This window comes from Mastomys coucha, unplaced genomic scaffold (genome assembly GCF_008632895.1).
Source record: "Mastomys coucha isolate ucsf_1 unplaced genomic scaffold, UCSF_Mcou_1 pScaffold21, whole genome shotgun sequence".
NCBI lineage: Eukaryota > Metazoa > Chordata > Mammalia > Rodentia > Muridae > Mastomys > Mastomys coucha.
The window spans coordinates 137684244-137708275 of NW_022196904.1; the positions used below are offsets into that span (position 1 = coordinate 137684244).

Sequence of the window (24032 nt, forward strand, 5' to 3'; positions counted from 1 at the left end):
TTTACATTCACTTATTCTGTGCAAGCATAGTTACTATAGCACTTGCAGTGAGTGGATGGTGTGGAGCAGCCTTCTCCTTCCACTGTGTGGCTCTGAATATTGAACTGAGATCATCGGGCTTGGTGGCAAGTGTCCTACCCACTGAGCATCTCCTTGACCCAACTCTTTTGATTTGTTTTGGTTTAGGTTTCTTTCTGAAACAGGGTCTTCCCATGTAGATCATACTGGCCTGGAACTTAATTAGCACTGATCCTCCTGCCCCTGCTTCCTAAATGCAGGGACAGTAGGTATGCACCGCCATTCCTGGGTAAACATTTTAAGGTGGAATTGCAAGTTCTTGGTGTCGGGCATCCGTCTTCCTTTAGAACTGAAGCACAATCTGAGCTCATACAGCTTTCACCGACAAGTCAGCAGCTGGAACGCTGAACTCTTGAACTCCAGGGACGAGAGTGACAGGAAGGGAAGTTCGGTGGCTCTAAAGTTGGACACTTCTGATACTGGTTCCAGTTCATTTGTCCAAAGGGAGGAGAGGGGAAAAGCCCTCCCTTGATACCTGGATTAGTGTCCATCCCACCCTGACGTATCTCTGATGTTGCTGTCTTGCAGGTTCATGTGTGCACAGCTGCCCAACCCAGTACTGGACAGCATCAGCATCATTGACACTCCTGGGATCCTATCTGGAGAGAAGCAGCGCATCAGCCGAGGTAACCAGGCTCTGCTGGAGAGCCTCGCCCCATGCTGCCCTTCAGGCTTCTTCCAGCCCCAGGCTTTAAAACACTGTGTAGTGTGTTCAGGTGACAGACTTCTTACCTCATACCTCATCTACACAGTAGTGACCTGAGGGCCACAGCTGCCTCACTATGCTCAGGTGACCAGAATAGCCCAGCTAACATCACAGTCTGTCTATGCTGGATGGCCAGATGCTTTTGAACCCAAGAGGCTTAGATCTCGGGCTGTGAAGCAAAGTAGCAGGAAATTGCCTGATACGGGTGCCTAAGTGCCCCAGTCAGCATTGACTGTCCCCTGGACTCCTTGTCTCTGTTTGCTTCCCAGTGTCATGTAAGTTCCTAGTAAGTTCAGCCAGTGTGTACACCAGCCAGGCAAAAGGAGAAACTTGTCATGATGTACATGCAGCCTGCCTGGGTGCTGGTGGAAGTTTGCTTACATTTGCTTAGCCCTTGCTAGTCAGCAGACTCGCAGGGCTGTCTCCTAGTGCAGGGGCTTTCCTGCTGGGCTCCAGTGCCTTGGCCAGTCCAGTTGTTTCAGCTCTGGCCAGCTTTTGCCATGTTTTTTTAATTGCCTCATATATTACTTTCCAACCACAGTTTCCCCTCCCTCCTCGAAGTCCCCTCCCTGTGTCCCCTTTCCCCCAGATCTACTCTTCTTTTTTGTGTGTGTGGGAGAGTTCAAGACAGGGTTTCTCTGTAGCCTTGAAACTCACTCTATACCAGGCTGGCCTCTGCCTCCCCAGTGCTGGGGCTACAAGGCGTGCACCACCACACCTCGCTCTGTAGACCAGGCTGGCTTCCGCCTCCCCAGTGCTGGGGTTAAAGGCGTGCCCCGCCACATCTCTCCTTTTGCTGTGCTGCTTCTTTTTTTTTTTTTAAAGTGAAAACTTTATTTCCATAAACATAAAGATAACACCTTTCAAAAGTACTTAAAAGAGGCTGGGGGGGCTGGGGGTGTAGCTCAGTTACTCGCCTAGCATGCAGAAGCCCAGGACAGCATGGACTGAATGTGGTAGCACATGCCTATAATTCCATCACTTGGGCTGGAATAGAGGCAAGAGGCTCAGTGATTCCTGAAGGGTCTATTACACAGCAAGTCAGAGGCTGGCCTAGGTTACATGACATCCTGTCTCAAAAATAAAACCAGACCCCCATCTCAAAGAGGGGCTGGAGCCTCAAGAGGGGCTGGAGCCTCAAGAGGGGCTGTTTAGCCCTCCTAGGATGTATTCCAGCACTGAGCACAGAGGCCAGGGCCCCCTCCTGTGTGTTTGTCACATTGCTGGAGGTCCTGGTTCAGGATGGAGCCTGTCTGTTTCATCCCTGGCCCTTTAGTAGAGGGAGGGCACCAGCCATTAGGTTGGAATGCCTTCCAGGAGAAGATTGAGGTCTGGCCAGATGTGGAGTTAGCCACTGCAAAGGAGCGAGTGGAATAAAGAGCCTTACTGGAGATGCAGCTCATCAGGAGAGCACTGACCTAGAATACACAGGGCCCTGGGTTCAATCCCCACTGCTGACACACACGCGCACACGCACACAGAGAGCATGAGCTTGCACTCCAGGATATAAAGGTATCACACCGGGTGACCTAAGTTAAATCCTTGAAACCAATTCCCGCAAGTTATCCTCTGACCTACATGTGCATGCTGTGGTGCTCTCATGCGCATTTGTAGATGTAATTTAGAAGTCAGAAAGAAAGAAAGAAAGAAAGAAAGAAAGAAAGAAAGAAAGAAAGAAAGAAAGAAAGAAAGAAAGAAAGGAAGGAAGGAAGGAAGGAAGGAAGAAAGGAAGAAAGGAAGGAAGGAAGGAAGGAAGGAAGAAAGAAAGAAGAGGGAAAAACACAAGAGCTTGGTATAGCAGCTCTAATTTCTATATCCATGAGGTTGAGGCAGGAGGATTCTGTCTGTTCTCAACCTCTACAAACACCAGTGGTTATAGTTTGTTTTTTATTAACTTACTCTTTCCTTTGGCCCTTGCCCTGTGGTGGGGGATGTTAAAGCCAGCAGCCTGCCACCGAGCATCTGTGCTGTGGCTGTGCTAGGCGTGGGCTCTCTCCTCTTTTTACAGTGCTAGGGTCCCTAGCCAGCATGGTGTTGCATCAGACTACAGTGCAGTAAGCTGGCTGTCTCTAATCAGGTTTGAAGCTGTTAGATCAGCTTTAACTTTTGAGACAGGGTCTTATGGTGCCGAAGCTGACCTCCAACTCTTTCTCCATCTGTCTCACCATCCTGGATGCCAGGATTACATGTGGGCCTCATGCCTGCCTCTGGTTAAGTTTTCAGGCTTACCCACTCTTTATGAGTGACTTTTTTGGAAGCTCAGGGGTCTAACTTCCCTTTACAAAAAAGCAGGGGCCACATTTCTTCTTCTAGCTATTCTAATCTGTTTTAAGACTGTGTACTGAGCAGGTGGCAGAAGCCTATAACCCCAGTTTACTCAGGAGGATGGGAAACATCTCAGGCTTAAGGCCTGCCTGGGCTACAGAGTGAGCTCAGGGCACACCAGTGAGATCTTGTTCCCACATAAAAGTTAGAAGGTGGTTGAGGAGATGGATCAGTTGGTAAAGTGCCTGCCACACAAGCTTGAGCTGGTAAAGCTGTGTTTGGTTGTACATGCCTCTAATCCCAGTCCTGGACAACAAAGGTAGAATCCCTAGGGCTCACTGGCCAACTAGTCTAGTTAAGTTAGTGAGAGACCCTGTTACCAAAACAAACAAACAAACAAAAAAAAAATGGAAAACCAACAAAGGAAAACACCTGATATTAATCCCTGGCCCAATATATATATAGACTCATTAACATGTACATACACACAGAGAAGGAAGAAAGACTGAAAAATAATAGTGGTAGAGCCTTTGACCAGAATGCATGAGGCCACAGGTTCAATTCTTATCACAAAAAACAAAAGAAAATAAAAAGCTGGGTAAGCATTGTACTTTTCTTTCTTTCTCTTTCTTTCTTTCTTTCTTTCTTTCTTTCTTTCTTTCTCTTTCTCTTCCTTTCTTTCTTCTGAGACAGGGTCTTGCTATGTTGTCCTGGCTGTCCTGCAACTCACTCTGTAGACCAGGCTGTCATCAACTGTCCCTCCCAAGTGCTGGGATTAAAGCTGTGTGCCACCATGCCTGGCATGCATCACACTTTTTTTTTTTTGCTGGAATGCCATTGCTCAGGGCCTTCAGGGCTGAAGTTAGGGTGTAGGAGGGAAAGGTTTAGGGTTCTTACTGTCCTTGTAGGCTTATAAAAGGACCCAGTGTAACTCACCAAAGCCAGAGGAGAGCTGGAAAATCCAAGTAAATTTCCCTTAAATAAGAGAAGTGCAGGAGATGTCCATCCAGCCTGCCCTGGGTGGAGGTAAGCTGCCATTGTTCGAAGCCCACAGACTTATCTTTTGGCTGAACCAGACTCCAGCAGGCTAGCTGTGTGGTGAGAACCCAGCCTCAGATAAGCGACAATAGCTCACCCTCAAAGGCTTATCTTGCCAGGGCTCTGCTGTTTGTACTGCTTTCAGGCTCAGGAGAAGGCATGGGGTAGGGAGGGTTTAAGGTTCTTGTGGCCCTTGTGAGCTGCTGAAAAGGAGCAGCTGGTATGCAGCATGTTACAGCATGGTTCATCAGTTCTGCTGACAGTGTGCTGTCCTCAGTGTTCCCAGACAAGAGCACTGGACTTTATGCCTTGGGATCCCCAGCGGGCCACTGGGGCCACAGGGGTGTGTCCTTTCACATTGCTTTACTGTCAGGAGAGACATGGCAGGATCTAACCTTCCTTGCTGTCTGTGGCAAAACCACCAAAGTGACACTTTATAAATGTTATTTTTCTTTTTCTTTTTCCTGTGCTGGTGATGGAACCCAGAGCCTCCAGCATGCTAGGCCAGTGTTCTTACCATTGAGTTACACACACACACACACACACACACACGCAGCATTTTAACTGGGGCTATAGAGGATACCAGCATATTTAGACTGGACATGCAGGTGATATGGCACACTAGGCCTGGGGCTTGCTGTGCCTTCCAGGTGGCAAAGGGCTCCCTGCAATCAGGTTATTCTATATTTGCAGAAGGCTCCATCTGATTGAAGGTGGGTTTTCCAGTGAAATATCAAGATCAATTAGTTTTTCTAAACCATTTTCCTCCGTAGTCCTAAATGTTACCCATTTAGGAACTGGGGATGAACTTTCTATGGGGTGACTTAAGATAGTCATGTGGCCCTGGTTAGAGGTGCTGTGTGGCCTCCAAGGTAGCTTGCAAGCTTGTGGATGAGGGTGGACCCCTCTCAGACCCTACCCATCAGTCCTTCCTTGTGCACACAGGGAACCAGAGTGGGAGTGCATGTATGAGCCTGTTCCCGAGTGGAAAGCAGCTGCTTCCCTCTCAGGAAGGTAGGTCCTGAGGAACACGGGCCTGCATAGATGACAGCCTTGCTGCAGCCTGCAGTTGATATTTGGGAAACACAGCATCCCTGCAGAGGTCGCTTGTACCTGAGTGTTGCCAGTTGTCTGGGTTCATTCCCACTCCATTGCTTTCCCATTCCCCTCCTGACTTTATCCTTCCCCATGTGGTCTCTCATGTGCAGGAAATTCAGTCAGAGAGATAACTGGGACTGGCATAGACCACAGTGGTCAAGCTGCCCTGGCTCTGCCAGGGACCCCTGATAATTGTGGCTCTTTGGAGTCCCAGGCTCGGCTTGCCTGACCTACTAATCTGCTGCTGCTTGAGAGATAACATTCTCTTGTGTCAGCAGGGAATGGTAGCCTTTGGGAGCACCATTCATTCCTGAGTGCCACCCGTGTGACTGATAAAGGGATTCGAAGGGCATCCAGGGCTATGTGAGGCTGGTGCCCTTGTCTCCCAGGGTCATTGCCACTACATAGTCACACCATGCTTAGGATTGGGGTCTTCTTTTGTGAGTCCTCTGTGGGCAGTGGCAGTGAACGTGCCAGTGTCCTTGTCACCATTGTCACTATATGACTGTGGCCAGAGGTGTAACTTTTGTGCCTTGCTTGACCCCGAGAAAATTACATCAGCAAAGGGAGTGTGGCTTCAGTTTGGATTAACAAGTAGCATCCTGTCTGGCCTGGTGCCTGCCTTCTTGCTAACATTGCCTTGTCTGTGTGCCCCAGTTTTTTCTGTAGCCCTGTGTAGGAGGAAGCCAATGTTTTTCTGATGGGGAGCTCCATCTGAGGAGATAAGCCTGACTCAAACTGGAGGGTGCTCTCTGCACACTGCAGTGTAGCCCAGAGAAACTATGTCAGTATGAACTCTGAGCTGGGGTCACACCCTGGTGAGGTCTTGGAACCATGGCCACCGTGGGCTGGCCGGAGTGCAGAAAAGGAGTAAGGCTTTGTTTGATAGCCATCCTGTTATCTTTTGTTTTTCCTCTGTGCTCTGCCTCTAGCCAGAAACCAACCCAGGCTCTTCACAGAAAGCTTACAGAGCTTGGGGCCAGTCTGGCTAGCCCCTTGGGTTTTCACTTGCCCTCCTACCCAATGGCCTGGTTCCCAGACTCCACCTAAGCTCTCCTGTTACTATAGGTTGAATGGGATTTGTGGCCCAGACTCCCATTCATGCATTCTGGAGCCCAGGATCAGAAGTAGGGCTATACTATGGGTAGCTTTTCTGCCCTATTGACCATCCCCTGAGATGCTTGCCACAGACCAGATGCTGCTCCATCCCAGTCTCAGAATGTTTAGTAGACCAGAGAATGATCTCAGGGATCATCCTGAGCCAGGCTCAGTACTGTATCCTGGTTCACAGTGTCTACCACATAGGACGACACAGGTTTAGCTTCCAAGTCAGTACTGCAGGAGCCAAGTGACCAGAACGCATGGTCCTCTTAGAGTTGTTGATAATTGTGATAACTGTGGGACTTTTGTATACTGGGCTCTTACCTAATTCTTGGCACATAATTAAGTGTTCAAAACAAGTGTCTGCTAGTTAATAATGATGAGACTAAAAACTCCAGGGTTTCCCAGACTTCACTGTTTTCTAAGTAATGTCTCAGGGAACCTTAAGCAATACTGCCTCAGCTGGGCTTCTACTCAGACTCCTCAGTCCCCCGAGGGCTGACTGGACCCAAAGCCTTCAACTCCCATCCCGCCCTGTCTCCCCTTCTCTAGGCAAGCTTGCTGCTTTGGCCTCTCTTTCTGCTGTGGGTGCGCCGACTCTGTGTGTGGAGGCGTCGTACCAGGCTGTGCTGGCCTTGGCACCTGTTCCTCAGGCTGCTAGTCGGCGGCAGACTAGGGAGCAGCTGGCCCGTGTGCCTGCAAATGTTGGGTTATATTTGGGGTACGCATCATTCTTCATGCCCTAGAAGCCGCCCTTGCCTACACATCCATCAGATATGAGCTGATTGGGCCCAGTACAAATGCCTCAAACAAATAGAAGCAAACATTTACAAAGTGCTGGTTGTCTGCCAGGCATGCACTGCACCCAACCCTCCCAGCAGCCTGGTGGTGGGAATTTGCTCTTTCTGTGTCATAGAGAAGGACCTGGGGATTCAGAGAGGGTAAGTGACCTGCTGGAGTGGCCCAGGTGCCTCCTGAGTGTAGGGAGTTGAAGATTGAAATGTGGGCCCAACTGGAGTGTCTGACTCCTCCAAACCCTGTCCTGTCACTTACTCCCTTATATTATAGGTATGTTACATATTATAGGTTTTATTATAGGTTATATTATAGGGTCAGGTTACATGTTGATGAATCCTTTTTTGCAACAGCCATATCCCCCTGCTACTAGGACAGAGAGCATCCCTTGAACTGGAAAAGTTCCTTGTGCAGTCCCTCTCTCCCTATCCCAGTAACTCATTTGTCTTTGAAGCTTAAAGCTTGCCTTTTCCAAAATGTCTTTTAAATGGAATCATACAGTATAGACTCTTTGGTACTGTTCATTTTCTTTGATGGAACCTGACCCTTTTGAGATTCATCCATATGTTTAAGAAGGTCAGGGGTTTGAGGCTTTCAGAAATGATTGTTTCTGGGGATGAAGTCAAATCCTAGAGCTTCATAATTCTTCAGAGAAGCTCTGACTGGTGGGCCATATCTCAGCACTTAGACTTTTCTCTCTAGAGAAGAGTGGCTTCCCCTCTTATCACTGTGCTGTCATTCTAGAAGGGAGTCTGGGCTGTCCGATGTCAGTCCAAAGCAGTCTTGAATCAGGCTACCAGGAACATCTATGTACTGGACTTGACTTGATGTGGACCTGGCTTTTGTTCCCCTAGAGCAGATGCCTAGGGGCAGAGGCCCCTTGCTTAGCCTCTGTGCTATTTGGAGTGATCCTTCCTTAAGTTAATCAGGAGTCCTTTCTGAGATAGGAGTCTGGGCTCCTGTATTCAGGGCCAGTGCCATTGGAAACTGTGATGTAGCTCTTTGGTGAGAAATAATGAGAGCCATGCAGTTTGAATGACAGGAAACAAGAGTGTATGGGAAGCAAACACTCCATTGTTTTATGTTCTAGAAATTTTTGGAATGTATGAAGCAACTTTCCCTGGCTGATGGAACTACCTGTGTTCGTGCAGAAGAGTGCTGCTGTAGGGTGGGGTGCTTCGCCACAGCCCAGGCCCCCACCTCTGACCCCCGCTCTTGTCAGCTTCCTGACAACTAACTAGTAGGCGGGCCAGTGGCACCAGGTTGGATTTGGACTCCCTTCGCACAATAGCAGGCCTGTGGGAGGCTTGCTCCTGTGCCACCTTCAGTTCCTGTCAGCTCTCTCAGCAGCCACACTTGCTTGAGGCTCCACTCTGCTGCTCCTCTCTACTCCTACTACTTCCTGACCGTGGTTTTTAATTTCTTAAATTACGGTTTTATGTGTGTGTTGCCTGTATGCATGTTTCTGTGACATGCCTGGTACCCTGGGAGGCCAGAAGAACGTGTTGGATCTATTGGAACTGGAGTTATGGGCTGCCATGTGGGTGCTGGGAATTGAACCTGGATCTTTTGGGAGAGCAGCCAGTCCTCTCTGCTGCTGAGCCATCTCTCCAGCCCTGATTTTTAATTTTTGATGACAGGATCATCCCTGGATGGCATCAGCTTACCGTGGGCTGAGTACTAGAACTGTAGGATGTGCACCACTGCACCTGTCTTATGATTGCATTTTTTGTTTTTGTTTTTTTTTGGGGGAGGGGCAGAGTTTCTCTGTGTAGCCCTGGCTGTCCTGGAACTCACTCTGTAGACCAGGCTGGCCTGGAACTCAGAAATCCACCTGCCTCTGCCTCCCAAGTGCTGGGATTAAAGGCATGCACCACCAACACCCAGCCACATTTTTGTTTTTAAAGACAGAATATCAGCCCTGTGTGGGGCCACAGGCCTTTAGTCCCAGCACTCAGGAGACAGGAGGCTGGAGGATCTCTGTGTTCAAGGCCAGCCTGGGCTACAGAGTGAATTCCAGGACAGCTGCATAGTGAGAGCCTGTCTTAAAAAACAAACAGAATTGGGCTGGAGAGATGGCTCAGTGGTTAAGAGCACTGATTGCTCTTTCGAAGGTCCTGAGTTCAAATCCCAGCAACTACATAGTGGCACAACCATCCGTAATGAGATCTGACCCCCTCTTCTGGAGTGTCTGAAGACAGCTACTTACATATAACAAATAGATCTTAAAAAAGAAACCAACAATATCATAAAGCCTGGGCTGGCCCTAACTACATCTAACTAACTATACTAACATCTCCAAGGATGACCTTGAATGCCTGATTCTTCTGCCTCTACCTTCCAAATGCTGGGATTAGAAATATGCATTATCACACCTGAATTTCCTTTATTGTCTAATTGTGGAGAAATGTACCTAGTATGGAAGCTGCACTGTCTTCCACAGTCTTAGGGAGCAGTGGGGTTTGGTGTGTCTGCACTGCTGTGAGCCGTCACACTGTTTTAGAAAGTTCCATTTTCCCAAAACTCTTCAGTAAACACTGACACCTTGCCTTCCACCCTGGCACCGGCTCCAGTGTCCTCTCTGCATGTGACCCCGGCTTCCTCACAGGTGGATCTGTGGTTGCTGGGGCTTGTCCTCATAGGGCGGTTTCTTTCACTTACTCACATGGCTGCTCGTTCCTTTATCTGAGATGTCTCTGGTTGCCACTGAAGTCCCTCCCCCTGCAGGCTGGCTTTTCTGTCTCACCCATCCTCTCAAACTGTGTTCTCTATATCCTTGATGGAAACTGTGTTCTCTATATCCTTGATGGAAACTCGTGTCTGCTCTCTCTAGTCAGGCGGTGGTGCAGTGTGCCCCTGTTAGATGCTCTTTCCCTCTTAGTGGGCACACTGCTCCCTTTATGTTGTTGTGTGGATGGGACTGACACGCTACCTGGTATGTCAAAAGAGTCTGAGGCCCACTGCATTGCTAGCCCTGTCACTTGCTTGAACTCCTCCTCACCGAGTGTGCTGTGAGGCTGCTTTTGGCTTTGCATGTCTCTCCTAAGCTCCACATTCATTGCCACTCTCTGGTGTCCAGGGCTCCTAGAAGCCAGTGTCTTCTCTCTAAAGCCACACAAGACACCTCTGAGGGTAATGAAGGATAGTAGGTTCAAGAGTGCCAAATAAGACTGCGGGTGGCCTGCAGTCAGAGTCACATGCCTGTGTCAACATGGCTGCCATTCATTGGGTAATCAGTAATGTGTTTGGTCACCCAGAGTGTTTCCCTTCCACCAGAGGGAAAAGGATTGGGGCCATAGTGGGTGGGCTTGGAAAGTGACCTCAGAAAAATTAAGCATGGTAGCTCTTGTCTGTCATTCCAGCCCTTCAGGAGGCAGAGGCAAGAGAATTGCCACCATTTGAGGCCTGCTTGGTATATGGAGTGATAGCCTGTTTTAAACTCCAAAAATAATTAACCAGGAAGGTCCCTTCACCTGAGAAAAAAGAAGAGACTTAATGGAGCTGGATATGGTGGCTCATGCTTTTAATTCCTGTATTTGAGAGGCAGAGACAGGGTAATCTCTGAATTTGATGCCAGCCTAGTCTCATAGTGAGTTCCTGGCCAGCCAAGGCTACATAGTGAGACCCTATCCCCCAGAAAAAGGAAAAGCAAATCCAAAACCAGGTAACTTAAGGTGCTGCCTAAGAACTAGGCTTGTGGGAGAGGAACAGGGAAAGAGCCTCCTCCCATTTCTCTCATTTCAGTGTTCCCTCCCCCCACCAGAGGGAAAAGGATTGGGGCCATAGTAAGTAGGGCTTGGGAAGGCGACCTCAGCTTCCCTGCTGTGGGCCTGGTTGCCTAGCCAAAGCCAACAGGACCAGTGGTCCTTGGCCTGGGGTTCCCCTGTTCCTAGGAACTGGGATTTGGCCTCGCTGCTGCCCCAGCTGTGTGAGGTAGTTTCAGCTTTGAATGAGGCCAAGTGGGCTGATGGGAAGGAACAGAGGCCTCTCATTGTTGAGCAGGAGTATCATAGTTCCTGAGTCAGCACTTCTTCAGCACTGCTGCGTTCCTAGAACTCACATACAAAGCCTCAGGGCCCCAGCGGGCTGTGGGGCTCAGCTGGGGTATAGCTCGGAGCCCTGGACAGCAGCTACCTCTTCTGGCCTCTGCTTCCTCACTATTGTGCTGCTCTAGACCTTCCCTTCTGGCTTTCTGCTGACAGCTCACTCCTCGGGTGTCCACTCCCTGCTCTCAGAACCAGCTGCAGGGAGCAAGAAGGGCCTTGTACTTTGGAACTGGCTGTCTGTGCTGGCTGCTGAAATACAGTGTGACCTGGCCCTCGGTGGAACTGTACACTGAAACCTGAAGCTCTGACACTCAACCAGCTGTGCACAGGAGAGGCCCTTCTCTGCCCAGACTGCAGCTCAGTGTCCCTCTGCCTTCAAGATAGCTCCAGGTGGCTGACCATTGTGCCCCAAGTTTTGTATGCCAGGAATGTAGAGGTCAGAAGACAGCCTTGTAGAGAAGGGTTCTCTCTTTCCACTTTCACATGGGTCCCAGAGATCGAACTCAGTGCCAGGCCCGTATGGAAAGCACCTCTGTCAGCTGAGCCGTCTCATTAGGATGGCTTTGTTTTTCCTACTTGTTTTCTGGTATTGCCTGGAATGGAACCCAGAGCTTTGTTTCTGCTTGGCCTGTCTAGCCTAGCACCTCCAAAGTGCCCCCACCCCCGCTTTATACAGTAGATGGGGGAGCATTGAGTGGTGCCTCCCTAGCTGTACAATGCAGTATCAGCAGGCCTTGATGAACAGGGTGGTGGGAATCATGTGCCAGCATATGTAGTCCTGGACACTGTTCTTCCCTCGGGACTTCCTCCTGCAGTCTGTCTGTCTTCTACATCTAAAGATTGCACGTCAGCCCTCTTGAGGTTGGACTCGGAGAGTAGTTTGCCCAGATAGTGCTAGAGCAGTCCGTGAGACAAGAGCCTGCCTGGGCCAGCCTGGGCCAGCCTTCTCTCTGAGTTGCTTCCCTGGCTCATCTTTTGGGGTCTTGGGAACTTTCTGGGAAGTACTAAGTGGTTCTCAGAGGGCTGGCCTGCACTTGGGGTGACCCAGAACCTGTGCACATCAGCTCCAGGCTGTTCTGAGGCTCTACACCCACTGTTTCCAGTCTTCCCATCTCTGCTTGTGCTCCTGACAGGCAGGCAGGGGTTCTCACATTTGGGAGCAGTGGGAGAGCAGTGGGGAAGCACAGTCCTTAGACTGTGCTCCGCCTAGAAGTCCCTGAGCTACGTTTATGTGGAAAGTGACCAGCTCTGCCGTGTCGGCCATGCAGCTTCTTGTTGAGTCCCAGGCTGTGAGACTCCCTTCAGGACCTACCATCCCAGTCCTCAGGAAGAAAACTACAAGGCTCACGCTTCTTTAAATTTTATTTCCTTGTGTGGAGCCACAGTGCAGCTGTGGAGGCCAGGGGACAGCTTTCCGTGCTTGCTCCTCTTCCTTCCTCTGGGTTCCCAGGATCATGTCCTCAGCATGCACGGCAAGTGCTTTTACACGCCCAACCATCTTGCTGGCCCTAAATCAAACTTTTGGTCGTGGGGTGGGGTGGGGGGTGGGGGGTGTTTTGTTTAAAACAGTTGCATGTCACTTATGCTGACCTTAAATGTGTTCTGTAGCCAAGGGTGACCTTGATTTTTCTGCTTCTGCTTTCCAAGATTTCCAGTATGTACCAACCACCATGACTGGCTAATAGTACTATCATTAATGGGGAAATTCAGTTATGTCTCTGTCATAGATGTCATAGATGGCAAAGGTCACTTTAATTGGGATGAGAAACAGCATAGAGTAAAGTTTAGGGCTAGAGTCAGCAACTTGGCTCTAGAGAAGCACTTAAGACCTACAAAAAGGGGAAGTGGCCTGTGGCACTTTTGAGGGCTTGTTGGAGAACAAAGGTCAGCAAACCTTTTTCTTGAATTAGTATTGTCAGCTATGTAGAACTTTTGGTTTCTGCTGCAACAATCGAAGAACTCAACTATTTACTGACAAAAATTGGCTTAGCCATGTAAATGAGTGCCTTTGTTTCAATAAAACTTTATTCATACAAGCAAATGATAAGTTGTTTTTTTGGTTTGTTTTTTTGTTGTTGTTGTTTTTTTTTTTTGAGACAGGTTTTCTCTGTTTAGCCCTGGCTGTCCTGGAACTCACTCTGTAGAGCAGGCTGGCCTCGAACTCAGAAATCTGCCTGCCTCTGCCTCCCAAGTGCTGGGATTAAAGGCATGTGCCACTGCCTGGCAGATAGGCCGGTTTTGGTCCTGAGCTTGCTAGCCCCCATTGTAGAAAATGAGCATGGCTTATACAAGGATCTGGCGTTTAGACACTGGATAGGTGCTGCTGCGTATTGTCATCACTGTTCAGGGCACAGAGCCGGCAGGTTTCTCTGCCTGTGTTACTGTGCTAAGTTGTTAGGTATAAGCTTAGTGGCTTGCTTTGGCTGAGCATCTGTGCATGTCACATGGTGGCTTGCTTTGGCTGAGCATCTGTGCATGTCACATGGGTAAAAATACCCCTTGAGGCAAGAAAGAGCAGTGAGTCTGCCTTTGGGCTACAGTAGTGTTCATATCAGAGCATTTAGGAATTTACAAAATAACCTCCGGCCTAGAACTTCCAGTCACACTAGTGTTCAGAAGCACTGGAGCAGCCTGGGCCTTAGAGCCATGTTCATGTTCAGTCCTCTCCTGCTCCTCCCTTAGGTTATGACTTTGCAGCTGTCCTTGAGTGGTTCGCAGAGCGTGTGGACCGCATTATCCTGCTCTTTGACGCCCACAAGCTGGACATCTCAGATGAGTTCTCAGAAGTCATCAAGGCCCTCAAAAATCACGAGGACAAGATCCGTGTGGTGCTGAACAAAGCTGACCAAATTGAGACTCAGCAACTGATGCGAGTGTATGGAGCTCTCATGTGGTCGCTGGGAAAGATCATCAACACCCCAGAGGTGGTCCGAGTCTACATCGGCTCCTTCTGGTCACACCCACTGCTCATCCCTGACAACCGGAAGCTCTTCGAGGCAGAGGAGCAGGACCTCTTCAAAGACATCCAGTCTCTACCGAGAAATGCTGCCCTCAGGAAGCTCAATGACCTCATCAAGCGGGCCCGGCTGGCCAAGGTAGGCCCATGAGCTCTGGGATTGGCATTTGGGGTCCAGTTTACCAAACAAGTATCACTTTACCTGTGTGTCCTGTGTCCCCACTGTGTAACCTGTGACTTGCTAAGATCCTTTACCTGGGTCATCTCAGCCTGTTCTTTCTGAGACTTATGCCCTACCTAGATCAGAAAATGCAAAGAACATGCATATGCCTCAGAAATACCAAACAAGAAGTTACTACAGAAGAAAGGAGGCCACAGCAAGTGGGATGTGCTGGCCTGCTTGGCTCCAACAAAGCCCTGGGGTGTGTTGCAGACTAGTGTTCTCAGCTTGGCACAGAACAGTGTGGACTTACTGGGGCAGGGAGTGACACACACAGCCCCCATTCAAGCCTTCATGGAAGAACAATGCACATACAAAGCAGAAGCATTGGTTATTTGGTGTTCCTCAGTAGGTACAGGGTTCTTCCTGAGTGGAGGTCTGGGGAGCCACCCTGGTGGGAGGGGATTTGGGAGGCCTCTGTGGGACCTGCTGTGTAAGCTGGGACAGGAAGTAGCTAGACAAAAGATGGTGCCAGTCTAAGGCCCAGAAAGTGCTGGATGCTGCAGTCCAGATCTCTGGAGGCTGCTGTCTGCACAGGCCATATGAACACCTATTCTCGTTTGTGAGAGTGCAGGCTGTGTCCAGGTTCAACACCAGCTTCTGATGTGCTTGAAGCCATGGAACCTTAGAGGCAGCTAGGCCTGAATGAGAGCTCAGATGTCCAGAGCTAGGAAATAAAGATGAGTGCCACCAGTGGGCAATAAGTCACTGGGAGGGACTGTTCCAGTAATGGCTCAGGTGAACCCTTTGAACATGAAGGTCTGACATGGAGTGGATGCTAGTGTAGTGAGCCCGACCAGACCGTTAGCAGGTGCTTGGGCATAGTTTAGTTTCTTCAAAAAAATGGACGGAGTCTAAGCAGATGCCACAATGAACTCATCATCAGACTACTCTGGAGGCTGAGGCAAGGAGGATCTCTTGAACAGTTTTTTGTTTTGTTTTGTTTTTCGAGACAGGGTTTCTCTGTGTAGCCCTGGCTGTCCTGGAGCTCACTTTGTAGACCAGGCTGGCCTCAAACTCAGAAATCCGCCTGCCTCTGCCTCCCAAGTGCTGGGATTAAAGGTGTATGCCTGAACAACATAGCAAGACACTGTCTGAGAACACAAAAGTAGGTTCTTGCCTGGCCCCTCTCTTGAAAGGGGTTGGCTGAAAAGAGCTGTCCTATGAGCTACCCTATCTCCAGGACATCTCAGAGTGTGCGGTGTTTGCAGCTGACTGGGTCACATAGAGGGGGAGAGATCGGGATAGATAGGCACCAAGTGCCTATGGCTGTTGACACAGTCCCCTCAAGACCATAGAAGGTGCTTTCCAGCCATTCCTGCCCCACTGCTGTTTGCAATGCTGAGGCTGCCTCCCGTCCACTAGATCCCAGGCCCCACCTCTGCTCAAGGCCAGTCATGGAATATTTGGGGGTGCCTTGGTTAGGGAACCAAGGCTGATGCTAAGGGTCACTCTCAAGTACCTGGCCAGGTAGCAGCTTATGGCATTTCCCATCATCTTTACAGGGTCCTGGGCTGGGTTTTTTTCAGAATCTCCAAATGTCTAGACATGTATGGCCACCTCGTGAGCTAAGTAGTTCTGAGAAAGGAAGTCATGAGAATACCTGTGAGACTGGCCCAGGGTCCTAGGGAGCTGTCAGGCAGCACTCGACTCACGCCTCACGCCTAGAACCCCAGTGGTCTCTAGTCTGCTCCACACTGCTCTTAGCCCTCTGCTTGGTGGAGGGAAAGTGACTCCTTGGCTTGTGCAAACAGAGGTGTGACTGGGTTCGTATGACCTGCCTACCATAGCTTTCTTGGAAGAACCTAGTTGCCAGCCCAGGATTGAAAAGGGCTGCCCCTGGGCTGAGCAGGAAGCAGTGGATGTGCAGAGAGGAGCTAGAGAAAGCTTTCTTGGAATTTTCCTGTCTTGAGTCATCCTGGCCTATTTTGATGGCACATGGCATATCACTCAAGTGGGATTCTACTTGGGACTCCCCCTGTGTACTGTACAGATATATGTCAGACAGAGGCTCATTCACAGCTTTCTATGGCTCTGCAGTGAGTTGCTTATATTATTGGGAGGGGGGCAGCTCGGGGAGAACACAGGCGGAGAAACTGAATTGTAGTCCAGTTTCTGCAGTCCCATGATAGTTCCTTGGCAAGCCTTTGCCTCCGAGCCTTCCTCTGACCACAATAGGTGTGGATGCATGAGAAGGGAGTGCATCTAATTATCCTTCTTATGACAGATTATAGAGTTTGTTGTCTCTAGAATGTCACCATGACTTGTACAAGAATGGGTTGGAGAGATGGCTCAGCAGTTAGCAGCACTCAGGTTCAAGTCCCCACAGCTGTCTGTAACTGTAGCTCCAGGGGATCCAGAACTCTCATACAGGCATACCTTGCAGTCACAAACAGCAATGCACAGAAAAGGAAGGAAGGAAGGAAGGGAGGAAGGAAGGAAGGAAGGAAGACAGACAGTTTTTGCCAGACCAGTGGTGTCATACACCTTTTTTGTTTTGTTTTGTTTTGTTTTGTTTTTTTCAAGACAGGGTTTCTCTGTATAGCCCAGGCTGTCAGTGTCACACACCTTTAATCCCAGTACTTGAAAGGGAGAAGCAGGAGGATCTGAGTTTGAGGCCAGCCTGGTCTACAGTGTGAGTTCCAGGATAACCAGGGCTACACAGAGAAACCCTGTCTTGAAAAACAAAAGCGGCCAGGCGGTGGTGGCACATGCCTTTAATCCCAGCACTTGGGAGGCAGAGGCAGGCAGATTTGTGAGTTTGAGGCCAGCCTGGTCTACAGAGTGAGTTCCAGGACAGCCAGGGCTATACAGAGAAACGCTGTCTCGAAAAACCAAAAAAAAGAAAAAAGAAAAAAAAAAGAAAAAGAAAAACAAAAGCAAGAAAGAGTACCCATCATCTGTCCTGTGTCAGTCGCCCTTTCCTCTCCTCCTTCCCTGTGACAGTGAGCTGTCACACCCTCCACAGAACCTGCGTTACATAGGCCATTGGGCTTCTGCAATGGTGGTGTAAACATGTAGCTTGACTGACCTTTCTGCTTCCCTCTGCCCAAGCACTGAACTTGAGGCACTAGTGGTCTCGATGACCCTGAGGGCAGCGTGCCAAGCAAGTCCCTGATGCCCACTGCTTCTTCCCGCAGGTCCATGCCTACATCATCAGCTCCCTCAAGAAGGAGATGCCCAACGTCTTCGGGAAAGAGAGCAAGAAGAAAGAGCTGGTGAACAACCTGGGAGAGATTTACCAGAAGATCGAGCGGGAGCACCAGATCTCCTCCGGCGACTTCCCAAGCCTGCGTAAGATGCAGGTACATTCATGAGGCCAGCCTGCCCAGTGCTGGGTACTGGTTCTGGAGGGAATCCCAGCTCTATAGGGCAGGGCCTCTACAAAAGGAAGCAGCTGGGTTAGTCACCAGTTCCCTATCCAAGTCAGAGTTGACCTAGGTCGAGACACTGACACGAAAAGGGGGAATGTGGTGACTCAGCTTTGGGGTGGGGCATGGCTGTCGGTGAATCTTCATAGCAGCCCAGCAAGGATGGTGCTGCCGTGACCTCATGCAGAGTGAGGAGCTCAGGCCTTAAGCACTTGCTTGGTGGCCTGAGCTGGTAAGTGGAAGGCCCACTCCCCCAGCTTGGATAGTCTAGCTCAGTCTGGATCTGGAAGACTGCCCCATCTAGGCCTCTTTCCTTTCTCCTACACTCATAGGAACTCCTGCAGACTCAGGACTTCAGCAAGTTCCAGGCCTTGAAACCCAAGCTGCTGGATACAGTGGATGATATGCTGGCCAACGATATAGCTCGGCTGATGGTGATGGTGCGCCAGGAGGAGTCCCTGATGCCCTCACAGGCTGTGAAGGGTGGTGCTTTTGATGGCACCATGAATGGGCCCTTTGGGCATGGCTATGGCGAGGGGGCTGGTGAGGGCATTGATGATGTTGAGTGGGTGGTTGGCAAGGACAAGCCCACCTATGATGAGATCTTCTACACGCTGTCTCCTGTCAATGGCAAGATCACAGGCGCCAATGCCAAGAAGGAGATGGTGAAGTCCAAGCTGCCCAACACAGTGCTGGGGAAGATTTGGAAGTTGGCAGATGTGGACAAGGATGGCCTGTTGGATGATGAGGAGTTTGCCCTAGCCAACCACCTTATCAAGGTCAAGCTAGAGGGCCATGAGCTGCCTGCTGACCTTCCCCCGCATCTCATCCCACCCTCCAAACGGAGGCATGAGTGACTTCCATACCTGAGATACCCTACAACCCCCAGGGCTGCTGGCACTTTCTACCCACCAGCTCCTTGTCTGCCCAGGTGGGCTGGGTCCTGGAGGGGCAGAGATTGGGGAGGGAAAGGGTCACCATTTTTCAAGGTCCATAAAGACTGAGCGGTGTTTCCTCAGCTCTTGAATAGGAAAACCACCATCTTTCTTTTAAAGCTATTCTGGGGTTCAGCGGGGAGGCATGGGTGATGCTTGGATGTGAACAGTGGGGTTTTGTGCACAAGAACCATGATATTTTTAATATATAACATTAGAGGCAGCCTTCTTTCTTGCCTCTTCTGTCTGACAGCCCCACACTCAGCCTCTCCCCTCTCCAAGCCAGGCAGCGACACTGACTCAGACACGCCTCTCCAACCCACACTGGCACCCCTGTGCCCGATGCCTCAGGGCTGTGCAAGCAGAAGGCCCCCAGCTCCTTTGGTTTGTTTTCAGACTGGGGCTTCCTTATGGGGCAGTGGGTTGTTCCCTACTAGCTGTGTTCTGTGCTTGGGTAAGCTACTCCAGTCCTCTGCTGTTGGGTAGGGTGGGGTACACACCTCCCTTTGCCCACATCCCCTGACATCCCAGCCAGCACAGCAGCCACAGGTAGAAGAAAGACCCAACCACTGCTCATGTTGTGCAGGCTGGAGGAGCTGTGAGACAGTGTCTTCTAGGAAAATGCATAAGCTAGTTAGTGTTCTGTAAATAACACTTTATACTTGACCAAGACTTTGAGTAACTTTTACATCACTTGTTCAAAGCTGTGATTTTTGTCTCCCCTTTCCTATACTCCAGCCTTGGAGCAGCTCCACCCCAGAGCCAGCATAGAAGAGGTATCTTGGGCTTGAGTTTGCTTTCTGGCTGAGGGAGGTTATCCCAGCTTCTGCTCAGAGGGGTCTGAAATATACCCTACTAAGGTCAACCTTTATGGCAGCTTCCTGGAGCCCCTCTCTGCCTTTGGGCAGGCCATAGGCCCTGTGACCTGGGGGTGGTCTGGGGCTGGTTAGAGGAAGCCTGTGGCTCTGGCCTGGGTGTAGTGTCCATGCAGCGGGTCGGGAAAAACCCAGCCCCTTCCCTCACCCTGTCATTTCCTTCCTCTCCTCCTCCTCTGCTGAGCCAAGGAGGTCTGGGTGTCCTGAGCGCCCCAGACTGAGCAATAAGAAGCCTGAGCTAGCAAATGACCACTTTAGTCACCTCACTGTAGCCTGGGGAACCCGGACACACCCTATGGCCAGTGGCTGTCTGTCAGGGTGGGCTTTATTCGGAGGTGGATAGAGCAGTGCAGCCTGCTCATCTGGCACTGCAGGTGGGCTTCAGGGAGGTGCTAACCCCCAGCACTGTCTGGGCCTTGCCGAGGGTGAGCTCCAGCCTGGCCTGTTACCTCCCTGCCTCAGCCACTCCACTCCGTGGCTGAGGGTGAATGAGAGGTCTCCCTCACAGGTTCACTGTTTAAAGTCCAGCAAGCTCTGTCCTCACCTGCAGGGAGAGTGGCTGAGTGAAGACTCTTGTTTCTTGCATTAAAGAAAATTTAATTGTGCCAAAGCTTCTCATGCTCCCTGTCTTTTCCTGGCCAAAGAAGCACCCCTGGAGCCTTGCAAGGGCTTCCCCAGGTTGTCCATGACCACCCATCTCCTGTGCAGTGTTGGCAAGACTATCTGGAAACTGAACTTGATGGTGCACACCCACAGAGGTACATGAGAGCCTGTATCCAAAAAATCCAAACACCAGTAGAGATTGATAACAGAATTATGCTGGACCCACTTCCACCGTCTGCACATTATCACCTCCCTCAAGACTTCCACAGCCATAGATAGGATGGGCTCCCATCCCTAGTGTGCTCAGACTGCTGTGGGATCCCGTAAACAAAGGTTCCGGAGCTGCTTGGCTCCTCACTTGCCCCAAGGCAGGTTTGGAGCAGGCAGAGCCAGCTCTGAAGACAGCGGAGGCAGACAAAATCCACAGTTCTGGGTGGGGTTGGCTAGAGCCATCTGATGTCTCAGATAGGGGACCTGTTTATGACAAGAGAGGAAAGGATGACAAATTGGGAGTGACTTGCCCGGAAGGGTGCAGATGGGAAGTAAGGCAGGGGAGAGACTGCTCCAGGGAAGGTTGGGACAGAAGCCCGAATTAACAGCTGTTTATCTTAGATCCAGAGCTGCCTCCAGGGTCTAGCTGCTGTGGCTAAGGCAGACCTGATAGTCCAGGCACCATAGACTTGACACCTAGTGTGGTCTTCTGCTAGGCTTGCCTGAGCCTCAGCATGAAGTTCTGTGTTTCACATCACAGATTAAGGGACCAGGAGAGGGCAACGCAGGCAGCAGTGGTAGCCAAGGAGATCGAACTCAAGTCTACCAACTCTACCAACTCAGGTCCCATTCCTGAGGGGATTGTCAAGGAAACCCTTTTTAAAGCCAAGATGATTTCTGAATTGCCCAGCCCACTTCACCCTCAACTGCTACTCAGGTTTAAAATGCCCCTGGAATGATTCAAAGCTGTCATTCCACCTGAGGTTTTAGACACTTGGGACTACGCCATCGTCAGCTTGCAGAGATCCCACAGAGATGCCCTGTGCTCGCTCAAGCTGGTCAAGCACCAAAGAAAACAGGCTCAGGGAACTCCCTGGATTGTTAGGACCCACCTGCACTCTACCTTCCACCCATGGGACTCAACAGTATATACTGTCTACTCAGCCCCTGTCTCTGTGAGATGATACTCAAGAGAGTGCCCAGGTGGTGCCCTTCGAGTCAGGTTTAAGAGCAAGTGAATGCATCCCCTAACTGCTGCCCCTAGACTTAGGTTTGGGTTTCGTGATTCAAATTCCTCGGAGCAATGGTGGGGATTGAAGGAGAGATGTCCACTCAGAGGGCTGGCTTGTGCCCCTCCATTCCTTTCTTGATCTCTAGAAGCCAAGATCTATCAGGAAGCAACCCCTGGGATAAGAGGCCTCAAGGACAGTCTGTCATCCTAGCTCACAGCACCACACAAACCCAAGCCCCAGGAGGCCCAGAAGCCCATCTACAGGCTGTACCTGCTGGCTATTCAGTATGCTGAGATTTCTTGCAGGATCATTCTTAACCTAGTCATAGGACTTGCTTGAAGCCAGTGGGCTAATAAGAAGACAATGGGGGAAGGGGACCCTTGAGAGGGTTCAGTGGTTTAGAGCACTGACTGCCCTTCCAGAGGGTTTGGTTTTGATTCCCAACACTTGCATGGCAGCTCACAACCATCTATAGAACTCCAGTTCCAGGGGATCTAACACCATCTTCTGACTTTCCAGGCTACTCAACTGTGATACACAGATATAATGCAGGCAAAACCCCCATATACCTCAAACAATAAAAAAAAAAAAAAAGAGGACAGCCAGCCATCATTTCTGTCCTATCTTCAAAAAATTAAAGCTTCAAAGCTTGAGCTGGGGTGATGGCTAGTAAGAAAGCCTGAGTTCAATCCCCAGAACCTCATAAAAGCCAATATGGAGGTGCATACTCATGACCCCTGTACTAGAGCGGCAAATACAAGCCTCAGATGTGACCAGCCAGCCAACCCCATGATCGATCCTGTCCAAAGTGAGGTGGATAGTATCTGAAGAAGGGTGCAGGCATGCACATGCACATGCAACCTATACACAGATCTATCAGCGCGCGCGCACACACACACAAAACTTGTATGTGTAGGACTCACAAGACAGTGGGTTTGATCTCTTGCAGAACTGCAAACAAATCTGTTGTCATGTGTCAGCAGACAGCAGTCTTGACCAAACAGCCCTATGTTTAAATCCCAGCTCTGTCACTTGCTGGAGTCAAGCCTGCTTTTTTCCTTTTAAGCCTGTTCTTTGGGCCCTGAAGAGAAGACCTGTGCTCAATGGCTTCCTTCCCTAGGCACCTTGGTTAGGGCTAGTCAGGGGGGTGAGGTATGTGGGGAGCATGGTACCCCACCCAACACCCAGAACAAAACAGAAGGACCCACCCTTCCCTGAAGTAAGCTCAGACACGGTGGCGCCTATGAGCTGCAGGGGTGCAAGGTAAGGGGGCTCGGGCCTGGCTTCCTGTGCACCCAGAGAGACTGGTAATTGCAAAACCACATGGGCTGCTGCTGAGCAGCAGAGCGTGGGAGCCCCTGTGGTGAGCTGGAGCGGCCTAGGGAAGGACTATGATGAAACCACCATATGGCCACCCATTCGGAGTGCTGGACAGTTCACAGGAAATACCCACAGTGTGGCAGGCAGGGATGTGGTGTGGGAGCTGGCACAGGTTTAAATGTGAGGGGTCTCCACTGGGCCAAAGAAACCTTCAAACAAGCTCTGAGCAGCAGAGGCAGCAATACTGGGCTCTCTGCCTTAGATGGCCCCCATGTTATTCCTAATCAGAAATGTTACACACACCAACAGGAGACCCATGAGGAACCCATGCCATCTAGTTTCCCTCGTGTCCAATCAGGTGTCTCTCTCCATTGTCCATAGAAGATGTTCAGAGAGAGGGTAAGGAGACTTCCCAAGGTATTATACCTGGGCCACGGTAAGCAGACCTCTGGGACCCCACAACCAGCCTCCTGTCCCCAGCTCTCTGGAGTTGAGAGGGACAGATGGTCATTCTTGGACTGCAGAAGCAGAGATTTTGCACTACTTCTGAAACTAGGGCTAGGAGACTACGCCAAGGGACTGAGCCTAGATTTTAGATGGGGAACTGCAAGCCCGGGAGTTCTGAAATGTGGCCACAAAAACTACAGGCACTGTTCCCCTGACCCATCTTGTATCTGGGTTCCCTCCAGACTCAAAGGGGGTCAGAAACACCTAAGTGTCCAGCTCCAAGTCCCTTCCCCTTCAGTGTCTGTCCCTTCTGGGAACTTCGTCTATTTCTCCTGGGCCTGAGCGCTGAGGTGACAAGTTCCTTTTCTTTATTCAAAGCCTTTTACAGGAGCATTTACTAAGGCCATCTGGGGAGGGCCTTGCCTTGTTCCTTATGTCCCACGGCCCATGGTACCCTTTTGCTGCTGGCACTTGGGGTGTGGACTACAGGAAGAACCTAGAGCTGTTTGTCACTGTCTCGTGGCCTCCCTGTGTCAATCTGTGAAGGAGGTGGATAATAATATACCTGTCTGGTAGAGATCAGAGATCTGTGTCCACTTTGAAATGACAAGGAGCTCCTTAAGAAGGTAAGGTGCTATCTGTTGCCAGGGCCTCTCCCCGAGAGCTGGTGCCAACACCTCCACCAGAGACTCTTGGAAGACAAGGGAGGGCTGCAGCGGAGCAGGTCCCTCCTGCAGACCTGGTTGAGCCTCCAGGAGGCAATGGCCGCATAGTAAGCCTTTGGAAGAGAATGCTGTGAGAAGAAACAGAAGGACAGTGGCCTGACTGCTCAGACTGGCTGGGGCTGAGGCTCTGCAGCTGACAGATTCATCCACTGGACTACATCATGAGCCAAGTATAGTGCTCTGCTGTGGGCAAGGCCAGGCCTCTGGCATGGAAGCCTAGCTCAGAGATC

General features: G+C 50.4%; 1 protein-coding gene across 1 annotated transcript in view; it reads left to right on the forward strand.

The window, feature by feature from the left end:
* Positions 1 to 20090, forward strand: part of Ehd1 (EH domain containing 1) — a 24653-nt gene extending 4563 nt beyond the window's left edge. The window contains exons 2-5 of the mRNA XM_031389415.1: positions 607 to 704; positions 13810 to 14222; positions 17444 to 17608; positions 18007 to 20090. Coding sequence (XP_031245275.1) covers positions 607 to 704; positions 13810 to 14222; positions 17444 to 17608; positions 18007 to 18531 — 1201 coding nt within the window. The 3' untranslated portion in view covers positions 18532 to 20090. The remainder of the gene's footprint in view (positions 1 to 606; positions 705 to 13809; positions 14223 to 17443; positions 17609 to 18006) is intronic.
* The last annotated feature ends 3942 nt before the right edge of the window (positions 20091 to 24032 follow it).